Here is a 16,340-nt window from a genome sequence, read left to right as displayed (position 1 = left end):
ATGAAGATGAAGATCATGTAACATGATGAGTTGGCTGAAAACCTGGTTTTTAACAGGCTAGCCAGATTTACTTGGAGTATTTCTAAAACAGTAGCATCAATATGCTGATCATTTTGTTTTTCACTTTTCCCACTTTAACAGAACATCTGCTGGAAGAAAAAGAGTTCTGAAGGCTAAATTGTTCCTTATTCTATGCTTTTTATTGTACCATTTTCATGGGTCACAGTTTTGAGCTAAAACCACAAAACTTTGTAGGACTGTAGAACCTTTATAAAAATAGTGTGCTTGTGCTTCTGTGACCGATCGCATATATGTTTTTTGTTCGTTTAAATGTTTTTTTCCCATAGGAAATGAATGGTGGAATTCATCCACACTTTTACATACGTTACATACAGTTCTCACATACAAATATATATGTGCAGTAACACTTTCTATGAATGTCACCTTTGTAAGCATCCATAAACACATTCATAACATGTTATAATACATTCATAAGACATTATAAACATAAATAATAAATATTTATAAAAATGCACTATATGTTATAGTCATGTTTATTATGCATTATGAATTGTTAACATAATACATTATAAGTACTGATCATAACTAATTATAAGAGCTCATGAGTTGTATTTGTCCGCTCTAAGTAAAGTGAAGCATACTGTACTAAAGCCTCCTCCAGTGTTAAGGGTGAGGCTTCAAGCTGAAGTATTTACTGAAGGATTTACTGAAACAGTAAAACATACATAATAAAGCACATTACAGGCTTCAAATGTCAGAGTTTAAACTAGGGCTGCCATCAGTGTTTTACCCAATGTGGGAAAGGTAATGTACATCACCGTTAGCTTGGTATTTGTCTTTACTTTACGCTCTCCAAGCTGGGAATGACTTCTTTGGCACTGACATTATAACATGTTATTAACACTATCTATAATGCATTATATTAACAATTCATAATGTATAATAAACATGGCTATAAAGTGTAATTCAGTGTAATTCTTTTTTATAAATATTTATAACCATGTTTATAATGCCTTTATGAATACATTATAACATGTTATAAATGTGTTTATAGATGCTTACAAAGGTGACATTCATAGAAAGTGTTACCATATGTGCAAATATGTGTGTGTATATATATATATATATATATATATATATATATATATATATTTATATATTTACTAGCAACCACCTAGCAAACCATAGGAATGACCTAGCAGCACTACATCAACCAACTGGGATACCCTACTAACACCTTAGCAACCACCTGGGATACTATAGCAATGGTCTAGCAACGACATGGAATTTCACAGCAACTGCTTCGTCAGGCCAACGTAAGACAGTAAAAACAATACAGCAATTTCTTTTTTCTTGTTTAACATTTCTTGCAAATACCCAGAGAATTTTTGTCTGGCCATAGTTTACTATAACATCCATAATCAATCAACCAACATCTACAGCTGCACAATAAGTTGTTTGTTTATCATTATTTTGTATTACGACGCATCAACGCACCTGGTAAAAGCTGAGCCTAGAGAAGTGCTCTGACAGCACACATACAGCACGACTCCAGCATATCAGACTGATGTTATTCATCTGGGGTCTGAGCTCAGCTTTCTCTAACCACATCCTCAACCTGAACCATGGCAGGCGCAACGTTTGAGGAAGATACTGACCTCGGTTTTTCTGCTCCACACACAGCTGCCTCTCCAGCGTCTCGCGCAGCTCTCTCTCCCGATAAAGCTCCATCTTCAGCTCTGTCTTCTCCAGCTGCACCTGCTTCTCCTGAGCCCGCGCGTTGTCTATAGCAACCTTCAGCAGACCCTGTAAACAAAAACACATGGCATGTGGAGAGTTTTGGTTAAGACTGATTCTGGACTGAAATGTTTACTTTGTTTACTTACACTGAACTAAAATGTTTGAGCAAAATGTATAAGGAAGCTTAATGTGCGCTTATGTTGGACAGAAATGTTTACATTTTTGGGAAAGGCTTACAGAGTTGGTGTTAATTCAGTCTTGAAAACCTACATAAGAATGTTTTTACTGATTTAGACTACACAGTTGTATGCGATAATTTGGGCGCCCCTGGTTAGATTGCAAATTTTGTTGATTTTCTAAGTGAGTTAAAATAAGTCAACACATCTTCTACAGGGAACACACTTCTGTACATTTTAATGCACAATTACTGTTTATTTTCATGTTGGAAAAAAACAAAATGTGACCTCTGCAAAAGTTTACTTATTTATTTTGTAATATAAATATACATATATATCGCTGCTGTAGGAATAAAAACATTTTATCTCCATTTTTGTAGTTTTTAATTTTTTAATGTAATTTGAAAGTGCCTGTTGTCCTTTACATTGTGTGTGAATTCCGAAATACTTGGAATTTACATTAAAGTTCCATTTAAAGTATGTTTTTTCCTTCTCCTGTTAAGTTACCATTTTGGAGATACAAGGTTTACCGCTATTAAAGGAGACACACAGCTTATGCACAAGTCTTTGTGCTTTATTAACAGGCTGTAGTCGGCCACAGCCATGCCGTATAAGCAAGGTGTTTGGCTTATAGCTAGCTCTACACTCAGCTCACGTGTGGGTCAAAACATTTTGGTTGCGGGCAGGAGTGCGACAAGTTATTCTGCGGCAGCGGGTGGGAGCGGGACTGAAAAACCAGTCCCATGCAGACCTCTACTATGGATCTGAAAGAAAGTGCTGTTGTCAAGAAGCCCTTACTGGAAAAAAAGGACAAACAAAAAAGCTGCTAGTGTTCTATGAACAATGGACTGACCACCACAGAGTCCAGACCTCAACACCACTGAATGTGTTTGGAAATATCTGGATCATGAAAAGCAGAAAATATAGCCAACTTCTGAGACTGAACTTTGGAGGTGTGGAAATATATCCCTTTCTTTGAAAAGCTGAACGCAAGTGTCCTGAAAAGAAAGGAAGATGTAAGAAAGGTAAACAGTGGACTCACTAAATGCTGGCGGATTTCATAAGTTATCCTGTTGAGGCTTCTTTGTAATTTCCTGTTAAATATATGTTTCTTGTTTGTTTTTCCTGACACTGAAAACTACATAATAATTTAATATGACCACTTTGACTGGAACTGAAATAAATGAAAGGTGGTCTGTGATATTTGCACAGTATCATATAGTTATTTATACTGTGTACCGAGTACTCAAACACATGAATACCTTATCCACTTTTATAACATGACACTATCATGTGGTTAGTGATGTTATAACATGATTTATTTTACTGTGTTTTATATTTTGCAGTACAGGAAGCCGTTCTCTAACAGAACTGAAGTGAAATCAGTCTTTTCTTCCTTCCGATCCAGCTGATATACTGACCCCCTGTACTGGACTGTACTGTACTGTACTGGATCATTGCCATCTATCAATTATTCATCTATTATGAGCTCCTCCCGAGGCAGCACCTGTACCATCATCGTCACAACAGATGCATTTTAGGAAGTTCATACATTCCAGAAAAAAAAAGGAAACTGTAAACACCTTGGTGTTTACAACAAAACCCCGTTTCCACTGGAACGGTACTGTTGATACACAAGCTTTTCTGAGGAGAGCACCACCTGTGCTGTTTCAGAGAACGGCTCTTACCTGTATGTTGGTGAGGAGCGTTTCTATGGAAGACAGGCCTTCTGGAAAGAGCAGCGGGGCAGGAAAGCCTGGAGGAAGTGCTGGGCCAGCGTGAGAAACCCGCTCAAAGCTCTCTCGCGATGTGGGGGTGCACAGCATGCTCTCTTCTGTAATGAGTGAACAGTTCACAATACATTAATGCTAATAATTCAGCACTGCCATGTATGATAAAGTGTTACGCTGAACAACAGTTTGTCCAGTCAGTATCCAGAGCAGCGCTGGCTGAAGACTGGGTAACACATTCCATTACAATATATAAAAAATAATATGTTCATACGTCTTTTGGAATACGTCTAGAACACATTTAGAATAAATCTTGATTGGACACATGGCAAAAAATCTGCAGTGAAAGCTTTGGTCCCACTTCATATTATAACTGTGTAGTTACACTTTAACAACACTAACTACTGGTGATGTTTTTGACTGTTATAGATGGATTACCGTATTACAGTTACATACATTATGTAAATACAGTTATTAAGTTACATTTTTACTCATGTAATTACACAAGACTATCATAATAGTAAGAATGCATTTACTCTTATGTAATTACACATTTGTAACAGGCTGAACTGCTGTTTTCAGCAAGACTTTTCTGATTGCAACTAGAGATTACCTAGTAGTTACCTACATTATGAAGCTTACACCACATCTGCACAGGAATTGCCAACTTTCCAAACTTTTAGCTAACTGCAGTACAATGCTTGTGTAACTTTCACATAGTTACTGTGGAATATTTGTGTTGTAATAAAGTAACCTGATCATATCACAAGGATGAATAACAAAGAATCTGTAATTTTGAGAGCATCTACATAAACATAAGTCTTTTAAATCTAAGCGGACACTATAATCTATCAGTAACAGTGAGTACATCACCAGTATTTACTGTATTGTTATTACATATTTTGTTAATATGTAACTAAACAGTTATTAGAAACAAAATATAAAGTGGGACTAAATTTATACCCAATTTACTCACTGTCCTGTTCATTTTCACTTCATTTCCTGGCTGCTATTGGTTGGCAGTTTTATTAATATGTTTCATGAAAAATTCACTAATCATTTCAGCCCATATAAAGGCTTTATACTTTTGTGTTTTATAAGTTGTTGCAGGCCTCCTAAAACCCAAGTCTCTTGAATGTAAAATGCAGGCACAAGTCCAGTTCAACACTGATGCTAAGCTTATCATTCATGAACACGTCCACTACTGAGAAGACTCTTCAGTTTGACCATCCCTCAAACACACTTAACAACACTGACTCTTCATATTGATTTATCAGTATACTCAGGCTTTAGCAGGATGAGCTTGGGTAAGTAGTTTTAAGTATTTTAAAAATAAAATAAAAAAAGTAAAAATGTAAACATGTTTTTTCCCTCTGAGGTCCACTTATGGCATTTATGTGGTGTTATGTACCAAAAACAGTAATTCATTTTTACATAAACACTTTACAATCTCTCTTTGTCCCTTAAAATTAAACAGGCTGTTTTTGTTACTGTGCATTTAAGACTGATATTTGTACATGACTGTTCTGTGATTGGCTGCTCTGTATTTAGCTTCATTCAAAAAGCAGTCCTGACAGAAACATTCTTACAACTTCAGCGTGAATGGGCGGGGCTAAACTTCTGGAGTTAAACTATGAAAAAACAAATGCATATTTGTAAATGTATTGGTTTTCATGACATCACAAAGACAAAAAAAAACCAAACAGGCTACATTTGTAGCTTAGTTTCCATATATACACTATATGACCAAAAATATGTGGAGATTCCGGTGTTTCAGCCACACCCACTGCTAACAGGAGTATAAAGTCAAGTACATAGCCATGCAATCTCCATAGACAAACACTGGCAGTAGAATGGGTTGTACTTAAGAAATTAGTGCCTTTAAATGCGGCACTGTCACGGACGCCACAATTCTGTGAAATTTGTGCCCTGCTAGATCTGCCCCAGTCAACTGTAAGTGCTATTAATGTAAAATGGAAGCAACAGGAGTAACAAGAGCTGGGCCGCTGAGTGTTGAAGCGTGTAGCAAGTAAAAATCGCCTATCCTCTACGTTGCTATATGTGGCATCTATATATTATACTATATGTTGCATCACTCACTACCGTTCCATACCGCCTCTAGAAGCAACATCAGCACAAGAACTGTGTGTCGGGGGCTTCATGAAGTGGGTTTCCATTGCCGAGTAGCTGCACGCAAGCCTGAGATCACTATGCGCAATGCCAAGTGTCGGCTGGAGTGGTGTAAAGCAGGCCACCACTGAACTCTCAAGAAGTGAAAAAGCCTTCTATGAAGTGAGGACTCACGCTTCACTATCTGGCAGTCTGCCGAATCTGGATCTGTAAACTGATTGATTTGTTGTACTATTTGAAAAGCTAAGTGTTGCCAAACTTTTAATGGACAGTTAACACATAAAAATAAAAGTTACTTCCTTATAAATGCTACGTCACGCTGTCCACTGAAACGGCTTGTCTTTAAATGCAGAGCTCAGCGTTTTAGCTGTGCTTCTTCAGAGCCGAACGCCAGCCAGATCTAATAACAGTCCAAGGTCGTTATAGCACATCAAAGCTACTTTGTGTTTCTAATGCGCCCCGTGTCGCTCTGCCTGAGTAAATGTCAGCCTGATCATTTGCTGAGAGTCAGCAGGTTCTCTCCCCTCTGGCCTCTGAGCAGTAAATCTCCATCATATCGATGTGGCATGACCGCTAGTTGTTGATCCTAGATCCGTTCTGGTGGCCTCTGAACGGTAAATCCAGTTTCATTATGACATCAGGCAGGCAATCTCTGTTCACAGGCCTGAGATACTTCTGCCGCTGCCGGATCTGCAGTGCTTATGGTTTTAGTAACAATCTGGCGAAATATGGCAGCTACTGTAACAAACTGTTAATGTATCGCTTTGTGTTTCTTTGTTTTCTTTACATTAAGTTACATCATTGATGTTATTTTATATACAATAACAATAATAATCATATATAATAATTAGATGCTGCATTCAATACTTCAAGCATCTTGGCAACAACGAGGATGTTACTGCTATGAGATGTGATTGTTACTTTTGATATAAGGCATATTATAACTCCATGCAGTAATTTTAGAATAATCTACAGCTCCATTCATTATTCTGGACACATTTAATATCTTTTACTGTAATTTAATTTAACTGAAACTATTTTTTTACAGCATCCTATAATAATTACTACATACAGTCATACACAAAAGTTTGAGTGCCCCTGGTCGAATTACATGTTTTGCTGATTTTTCTATGAAAATAAGTTACACATCCTCTACAGAGAACACACATCTGCACACTTCTATATACTATTACATCTTTTTTGCTGAATTTAACATATTGGGGAAAAAATAAAATGTAGCCTGTGCATCGTTATGGCACATATTATACATTTTATGATTTTTTTATATTTTATTTTATTTTATGATATTATATATTTTATGATTTATTCATTTATGTTCACTTATAGCATCAACAAAACATGTCATTTGATCAGGGGCCACCAAACTTTTGCATACAACTGCAAAGGACTAGCATATTATAATAATTTTACATATTTCTCTGCTACCATAATCTATTGAAAACACTGATTCCACACTCTTGAACAGCAGAATAACAGCACAATTTTGTTTTTCAATTTACTTACATTCAGCAATAACTGTATTAATGTGATAGATTTATCTGACAATAACGAATCAAGTAAATGTAATGAATGACTTTTTTCAGTCTTCATGCACCTTTTAACACTTTAAGATCAACACAAAAAAGCATGTGTTTCTCCTCTTTACTATTCTATGTTAATTATCAGCTTTCTCAATGTTGAGGAGGTCATCTTACAAAAATTGTAATGATAAGCTAATCTTATGAAAATTCATTTTTTCATGAACTACTTTTTTGACAAGCAAACTTGAATAGGAATATACTTCACCGTTCAGTTTTCTTTTATTTTTACACATATATATATTGTATAACGATCAACAACAAGTGTTTCCATAGCAGAATTGTGTTCTGAGTGTGTGCGCTCACTGGCTCAGAAACTAACACAGTGAATCCAACAATAAAGGCAGCATGACACTTCTGTAACACAGTGTAGCTCACAGAACTCTCCAGTTCCATTTACTGATCCATTTTACCATCACCAACACAGACATGCACACTAGAGCTTTAATCACACCTGAACTTTCTGCCCGAGCCTGGCCAGACCCATATCATCATGTTCTGAGTCTAAAACTGACCTGCGTTCAACAAATCCTAATAAAGCCTGATATTCTAATAATAGCACTGCTGAAATTACCATGTAGTGAAAATAACAGCCATTATTAGATCGAAGATAATAAAAAAAATAATAAAATTCAAATAAAAAACTTTTAACTTTTAACTTTTTTTTCATTTTTTGACATAATTTGAAAAAGGCTGCTGCCCTTTATGTCAGGCTTGCACAATTCCAGTCCTGGAGGGCCGTTACCCAGCACAGTTTGGTGGTTTCCCTGCTCAAACACACCCAATTTAACCTGTCAATAAACAGATAAGTGTAATCAGGTGTGTTGGAGCAGGCAAATCACCAAACTGTGCTAGACACCGGCCCTCCAGGACCGGAGTTGTGCACGCCTGCTTTACGTTGTGTCAAAATTTCATGATGAATGGACCAACAGAAATGGTCCAAAATTACTTGGAAAAAATGATTTCTCCATTTACTTCTATTAAAAGCTGTGCATGTTTTTCCTTTTCCTGTAAAGTTTGGAGATGTTTTTGGAGAAACAAGGTTTTGTTCCAACACCAGCGATACGTTAACATAAAGAGGTTTTATTCTAAGTGATTTTGGAGCATTTTTATTGGTCCATTCGTCATGAAAATTTTCACACAATGTGAAGAAGGGCTGCTGTGTTCAAATGATATAGAAAAGTGAAGGTTGAGAACAACTGAGACACGTTTCTCACTGGATAGCGACGGTATACTTCACATATACTGAACATATAAAACATTTCTGGACAAACAACTTGAACATAAACATCCATTTGGCTGCTGAATCATTTCACTGTTTTATTTTCAGTGCACCTGAGCGTGGACTGCGGTGCTAAATTCTGTCAACAACATGAGTAGGTGACTCCAGCGTGCCATAAAAGAATGTTTTAATGTAATGAATAATAAAAAGGAAGAATAAAGTAAGCAGAAGAACTAAAGAGGGGGAAATGCAGGGTAACATCTGTTCAAAGTGGGAGCTGGGCTGTCAGAACCCGAACACAGGCTGAACACGTATTTGGGAAATGGTGTCTGAACCCAACCAAACCCAACAGTGTTTCAGACAATAATTCAAGCTTTAATACATGTGCAACAGCTACACTGGCACAGATTTTAATGAGTTAAAGGAGCCTTCACAAAGTCTCTGAATGTATCTGTGGTGAGACGTTCGGTTTACAAAGCCTTCCATAGAGCCACCTGCTCTTTCAAGTTGTGAGAAACAGTTTAGGCCCACCCTCTGATCCTGCGTCAGTCTTAGCGTTTTGGTTGTAGTTAGAGCGGTGCGGCAGCAGACTGATCCGAGGCCTGCACTTACAGAACCAGACGAGGCAGACATACGATACAGCGCCACAATGAAGCGGAGTTGTTTTTGATCAGGCTGAAGCCTTGATCTCGTCTGCCGGCACTTCAAAGGGCCTGCTAATGTATGGGGCCGTATGGTATGGAGCAGACCAGCGAGGGACAACAGGGTTATTATTGGGTTTCTGGGGAGAAGGAGAAGCTTGTCTCGTTCTTATATTCCCCTCTGATGTTCAGCAAACGTAACTTTTATAGCATCTCCTAAATTCTAATTTTACAGCTAGTCAATGTCAGATAACGTCTCAAATACTGGTTTGTCCCTTAGACATTAGAGCGCTTACTGTCATTTTACTATGTTGTTTAAATGTAATTAAGTGATTACATAGTTATCTTTGTTATGAATTACATTTGAATTCAATTTACAGTCTTTATCAGCAGGTTCGAGTCTAAGCTCCAGACATTTATTCCACTTGTTTTGATGTCCAGAAAAAAAACAAAATGAAAACGTGTGAAAGATTTCATTTTCTCTCAGCAAAAGAAGACTGTACAACTTTTCACCAAATTCAAAATCATAATAAAATATCTCTTCTTATACTTACAACTTAAATGTGGGGTACTTAATTTAACTACGCCACACATCTCCCATTCAAAAAGATCAGAATCAGGACTTCAACATAATACAGCTACAATTAACCCCATCAAACCTAACGTCTCACTGGAGGGACATGCAGAGTCTTGGTCTTCATCCACTTAAACTTATCAAAATCTTCCTCCAGTGTATTCAGGCTGCATGTGTGTCCACGTTGGTGATAGCAAAATGGATCAGTATGGGGATTTAGAGCTTTCTCTGTGCTGTCGTGTTTACTATCACTGTACAAAAGAAGCTCCATGCTGCCTTTATTGTTGGATGCACTGCGATGCACATCACTGAGGAAACGCTTATTATTGATTAGTTGATCAGAGTGACAATAAAAGGTAATTAAAGTGACTAAAGTATGAAGTCTTGGCATCCCTACACTGGCTCCCTGTGTACTATAGGATCCAATTCAAAGTTCTTTTATTTGTTTTCAATTCACTAAATGGATCTGCATCGTCTTATATAGGAGATCTGCTTCAACCCTATTCTGTCTCCGGGTCCTTGAGGTCATCAGATCAGTTGTTACTAGCTATGCCACAGTCTCAGCTGAAACTCAATGGGGACCGAGTCTTTGCTGTTGCGCCGTCGAGACTGTAGAATAGTCCACCTCTTGACATTAGGTCTGCACCCTCTACCGATGGCTTTACGTCTAGATTAAAAAAACCTATTTTTATTGGTCAGCCTTTGATTCTGTGAATTCAATGTATGGGATCTTGTTTTGTTATATACCTTATGTTGTCTTTCTTTGGGTTTGGGTTACTTTGGGTTAAAATGTGCTTTATAAATAAATACTTACTTACGTATATTCCTGTGGATAATAAATGTAATAAATGTGGCAACAGCATTGAGAAATCACATTATTAACATAGAACAGAATATTAAATAAGAGAAATAGCTGCATTTTTAAGCTCCAATGTTGCGCCGGTTTGCCCTAGTGTTAGTGTTAGCACTGCAGCTCATCTGAAGGGGCAGGCTCCATTACTCATCCAACCGTAAAACTGATCAATTTCACACGGCTATTACTAAATAATACAACACAATTTTTTTCAAATGGGATTCTCTGCAAAATTGTGCTACTGAATATATCAGCCTCTTAACACCATTGCAGTCACCTAAGAAAGTAAGCCTAAGTTATTCTGCCGGTTAACGGAATTTGTCTGTTTTTACACTGGGGTTCAAAACTCTGAGACCATATAAAACAAAATCTGGGATCATTTTTTTTTTTTATTTGAACCTGGAAATAAACCACAGAGAAAGTTCAAGAGATTTACACATTTAAACCAAAGAAAACTTGAAACTAAAATGTAAGCAAATTTGTAACACTGTGTTAAAACCTATACAAAAAGGTCAGATTTCTTTCTCATTTTCTCACTACTCACTTCCACTGAAGCTCAGACGACTCTCAGGTGGATGTGATCTACTCATCAGAGGCTTTTGCACAACCTTGTGGAGCACAAACGAGTGAACGCTGTCATTAAAGCAAAATGGGGCCATACCAACTACTTTTCAAGCCACTTTTTAGTTAAGTTGTTATGCTGATAAGATCATTTGTAATGATTTTTTTGTATTAAAATTAGAAAAGTAAAATAGAAGCATTTTCACTAGTGCTCTTAGACTTTTGGACTCCAGTGTGGTCAGAATGCACATCCCTATACTGCACTTACAGCAACACTATTGCCTGTGGCTCCAACATTATATGCATTCAAAGCTGTTGAAGGCTTCTTTTATAGCCCAAAGACTGCAGAGTACATGCATCAACAAGGCTGTAAAAACTTCCACCGCTGTACCTTTCAAAAAGCTTTAGAGCACACTGGCACAGTGAGACCAGATGGGCTCTCTTCATTTTCTACGGCTGTGTGAGAGGCTCCTGGAGTTTACACACACGTGCGCGAAGATCTCTAGCGGTAATAACCGGCTCTGTGCAGGCTAATAAAGACTGCTGTAGTGGGGAAGGTGACTTTCTCTTCAAAACACAGCTGCTTTATTACCATAACCTGGTTCACCCATATGGCTTGGCCGCTCAAAGAAACCGCGTGTGGAATTAACGGTGATTTACCGTATGTTTAGGAAAAGGGAAACCTAGCGACAAGGTGTGCTTACCTGTTATGTTAATCGTAAAATGGGAAGAAACAAATGGGACTAATACGTGGACTGCTGTATAGCCATATGGCGAAATTACGGGAACTCAACTTGGCGGGAATTAGCAATGCCGGGCCTGGCTTCCCAGAAGCAGCGTAGTGTTAAGATGAGTGTTGAAGTCTAGAGTTATTGTTGCTTCTGTGAATGGTGCTCTTTTTACATCAAGCACCTGCAGAAAAAATGTAAAAATGCATACAGCCACATGCAAAAAAAAAAAGTCAAATTACTCCATTTCTGAAATTAAATTTACACATTTTCTACGGGTATCAAATTTAAACCTTAAATTTATAATATAAATATAAATTGAACATGAAAATGTAGAGAAACATGCCATATTTAAGATATGTTAACTTATTTTTTTACCAGCAAAACATAAAAAAAACAGCAGAACATATAATCTGACCAGGAGTGCCCCAACCTTTGCATTCAACTGTATATTTTATTCCTTAAAAAGCTACTTATGGTGATGCAGGTTTGTTGTGACATTTTTTTACATGCAACTCTGGCATTGAGGACAGTAAGGCTACATTATAGTCAATCTAATTATGTCATTAATTGCATAATACAATTTGATTCCTTTTGCTATTGCAGTTTTTAACAATGTGTTTAACACGTAAAAAAATCATAAAATACTGCAATAATGATAAAAATACGATTAATCATGCAGCCCTGACCCGCAGCAATAACTGTGACTTCTAAGACCGTTCAAAATAAAACGTGCTGTACAGCACTAATTATGCTTGAACGCTTTATTTATTGATAAATAAATATATAACCTCTGTTATAACAACTGACTGCAATCCACATAACTGACTAATGACACTGTTCATCTGATTTCAATGCGCATCTCCCATAACATTACATGTCTTTTAACTGGATTTATATAGCGAACTGGGCAAATACTCTAGAAATTAAAGCATTTCTTAGGTTTACCTACATTATTACATTACCATTTTAACAAAACTGTTTCTGTAAACTGATGAGTGTTTTAATCATTCAGAGCACAGCAGCACCTACAACACTGCGAGCACAGACTGCTTCCTTATGCAGCAGCATATCTTCCTCTTTAAACACAGCTTCGTGTCATCTTGAAGTTTCTGTTGAATAAGTCACTTTGGGCTTGGAATTCTGTTGAAGCAGCAGTTTGGTCTTCTGGGATATTAGACTTGGTGCAGTATGCGAGCACTTTTAATTGCATTAAGACAATCTGTACTTAAAAATATTCCACTTATCTCTCCTCCGTGGACTGTTTGAGTGGGTGATTATAAAAGAGGACAGGCTATTTTTACAGGGGACGGCTGTGGGCGACAGAAGGGAATATTTAGTAGAAGTCACTTAACTTAATGAAGCTCTGGACTTAAATGTACCTCTTTCTTTCTTTCTCTCTCTTTCTAGTTCACTCAGTCTCTTTTTCTCTCTCTCTCTTTTTCCTTTTTTGCTCCTTGAGTGGACGTAAATGCCCCTTTGCCTTATTATAGTGTCCCCATTTTTCCATATTCATTTGTCTACCCCTCACTGGAAAAGGGCAAGTGTTGATTTTGAGTCATTCTGGGATTTAGACTGACTGCAGTTGTTCATCTGAGCTGTTATTTTGCCTGTATTTTAATCAAGTAACTTTTTTTGCCTTGAATAAAACCAGTTAACTCTTTCTTAGTGATCTCGCAGTTTGATATGTAAAGAACATGACCTAACAACGCTGAAAATCCACAGATTCTTATTTTGTTCATCAAAAACTACCTTTTTAAACAGAAAGACACATAAATAGAAACTATCACAGTGCATCCAGCAATAAATGGAAAAACACCGTAGCTCATAGAAAGCTCCAATTCAACATGCTGATCCATTTCAGTATCACCCCTGTGGACATGCACACGGCCCAACTGCTCTGAATGAATGAGTTAAATGAGACAAAGATTCTGACTATATGGACCATTCTACCAAATTAGCAAAAAAACTATTTAAAAAATTAAGTACTAAGACCTTAGATATTTACAAGCATTATAATATGAGCTATTCAAACCCAAGGCATTAAATGAGATAGTAATAAACTAAATATATACAAAATCACCATTTATAGGGCAAAAGGGCTGTCCCAAAGCCTAACTTCAACTTGTGAAAATAATAATTACATGTTTTTTGTAAATTTGCAAATTTTTAAAAGATCTTTTTGACTTCTTTTAAAGAAAAATGAACTTTTAAATAAAAAAAAAAGTAAAAAAAAACACTGTCCCACATTTTCATGTCACTACCAAAACACAGAGTTTTGGTCCATGGGTGGAGCCTTATTTTAGCCACACCCCTGCATTTTAGAGCAGGAAATGAGACTGCATGCCTGTCCCTCATGGCCACATGGTGAGCAGTTAGATCCCATTGTTTTCAAGTAAATTTGTCCCAATGCCTGAAAATCAGTGTGTAACATTAAGAATTGTCACTACCGAAACACATTTTCTGCAAACTTTTTGTGTTTTAATAAAAATACTGTATGTGTGTTTATAAAACTTTTATGTGTGTACAGCTGTTCAAAGCTGTGTTTGCTAGTCATGTACTGGCTTGCGGGTTTGAGTTCTGCTCAAAATTGTCACTACCGAAACAGTCACTACTGAAACATTTGGTGTTATGATTGTTTTGGGTGTTATGATCATTTGTTTTAATGAATAAACATAATTAAGGTATTGGGTCACTCAAAACAAAAGGATTTTTAGACTAAAGTCCAAAATGCTTTTTGTTACCTAACGTGGTACAATTTCAGATTGAACGACAAAATGTTTTCACACTGCTCTCTATGTCTCTGTTCAACTATCACTTACTTACTTACGAACCCCCTCCTTCACCATCCCTCCGTTCTTGGACGTCCTTCACTTTAAAAGCCGCATTAAAGTCTTGTTGTAGCTCTTTGGCCGGAGTGCGTTTTTAAGTACATATAGCGGCGTACAGGATCCATTTAAAGGAGCAGGTGCTCAAAGTCTCACCTTCTACCTGATATCTGATGAAGTCTGATTAGATTTAACTGCCCCCCTCTCTCCCCTCCCTCTCTGGATTCACTTAGCTGACCAAAGCATCTTTATCTGATCTCTCCGTCTTGGCAGGAGAGGGAGGCGTGCTGTCACATCCAAGGTGTTTCAAAGATGAAAAACAATCCATCTCTGGCTTCCTCCTCCTGCCCTCCTCCCGCTCTCCTAGCTAAAAAAGCTCCGCGTCCAGAGGAATGTGATTAGCAGAGTGCCGGTGTCGGCCGCTGGAGTGCTCGATATGCACTAGACCTACGGCTTCAGGGCACGATGTGGCTTTAGACTTACGCTCACTGACGTCTTCTGTCATAAGTGTATGTAATATGTTGACATGGTGATTGCTCAATAGTTCATAGTCATTTTGTACGGAATGAATGAAGAAACTTATGCTAATGGTGAATAATAACTAGTGATTATATTCATTTTTTAATTTTTTATTTGTCCGTCTTTTGTTATGAGAAAGTGTGGAAGTAGTTAGGAAGCTAACAATGTGCCTTTCATATGAAATATTTTGATGATGGGCTCCTGGCTGGCACAACCGTCTAAACCAGGGGTCGGCTCTTTTACTGCCCTGTTGCTGCTCCACAGCAGTATTTGACTTGTAGGTAAAAATAAAATAGTCTTCTTTTGCAGTAAAATAAAGCTCTGCTGATCATTCAACACAGTTTTAACAATAAATGGTCTTAAACGCTGTATATATATAACTGAAACGTCACAAAGCTGAAGTCGGTTTCTCATTTACCAGCTTCTTGTTCAAATTTTCCCGTTCCACCTTAAATGGTGCAGCAGGTATTCTGGTGCCTCAGGCAGAATTTAAGGTGGAACGGGAAAATTCGAACAAGAAGCTGGCGAATGAGAAGCAACTTTAGCCTCGTAAAAAGACGAATGATAAGAGACATTTTATAAGAAACTGTTCTACTTTTTTGGCGAAAAAAAATTTTCCTGCCAGAGATGCGAGAAAAGTGGCTATAACTAACCTAAAGATTAAAGCAGAGTAAAGTATTTATTTACAGACAAGATGGTAAAATGGACATAAAATGTTGAAGCTCTCAAGGTGGTTTGATTTTGTTGAAAGGACAAAATGGCTCTTCTTAACATTTGGGTTGCCGACCTCTGATCTAAATATTGACCTTGTCACCAGGAGGCTGCGAGCTCCATCCCTGGTGATGTCACAGCCATCTGCGACCAAAGAGCGTAACTGCCCAGCACTAGTTCGCGTTATCATCCAAACACACTGAGCTGTCCAATAATCTGATGTTTGTGGCCGTTTAAAAAGTGTCCCAGAGGAAACGCGTGCTATCCTTTACCCTCCCAGATTGGTAGAATCATATGACAGGGGGAGG

General features: G+C 37.5%; 1 protein-coding gene across 4 annotated transcripts in view; it reads right to left on the bottom strand.

Annotated features, from left to right (window-relative positions):
- The window catches only part of dachc (dachshund c), a 107,815-nt gene that overhangs the window by 7,375 nt on the left and 84,100 nt on the right, over positions 1 to 16,340 (bottom strand). For 2 of the 4 annotated variants that reach the window (XM_036564875.1, XM_036564876.1), the window contains exons 7-8: positions 3,626 to 3,780; positions 1,680 to 1,827 (exon numbers count right to left, since the gene is read on the bottom strand). In XM_036564875.1, coding sequence (XP_036420768.1) covers positions 1,680 to 1,827; positions 3,626 to 3,780 — 303 coding nt within the window. The remainder of the gene's footprint in view (positions 1 to 1,679; positions 1,828 to 3,625; positions 3,781 to 16,340) is intronic. The other 2 variants (XM_036564878.1, XM_036564877.1) reach the window with 1 other exon arrangement.

This window comes from Colossoma macropomum, unplaced genomic scaffold (genome assembly GCF_904425465.1).
Source record: "Colossoma macropomum unplaced genomic scaffold, Colossoma_macropomum, whole genome shotgun sequence".
NCBI lineage: Eukaryota > Metazoa > Chordata > Actinopteri > Characiformes > Serrasalmidae > Colossoma > Colossoma macropomum.
Note: the sequence above shows the minus strand (reverse complement) of the source record. Positions and strands in the feature narration are given on the sequence as shown.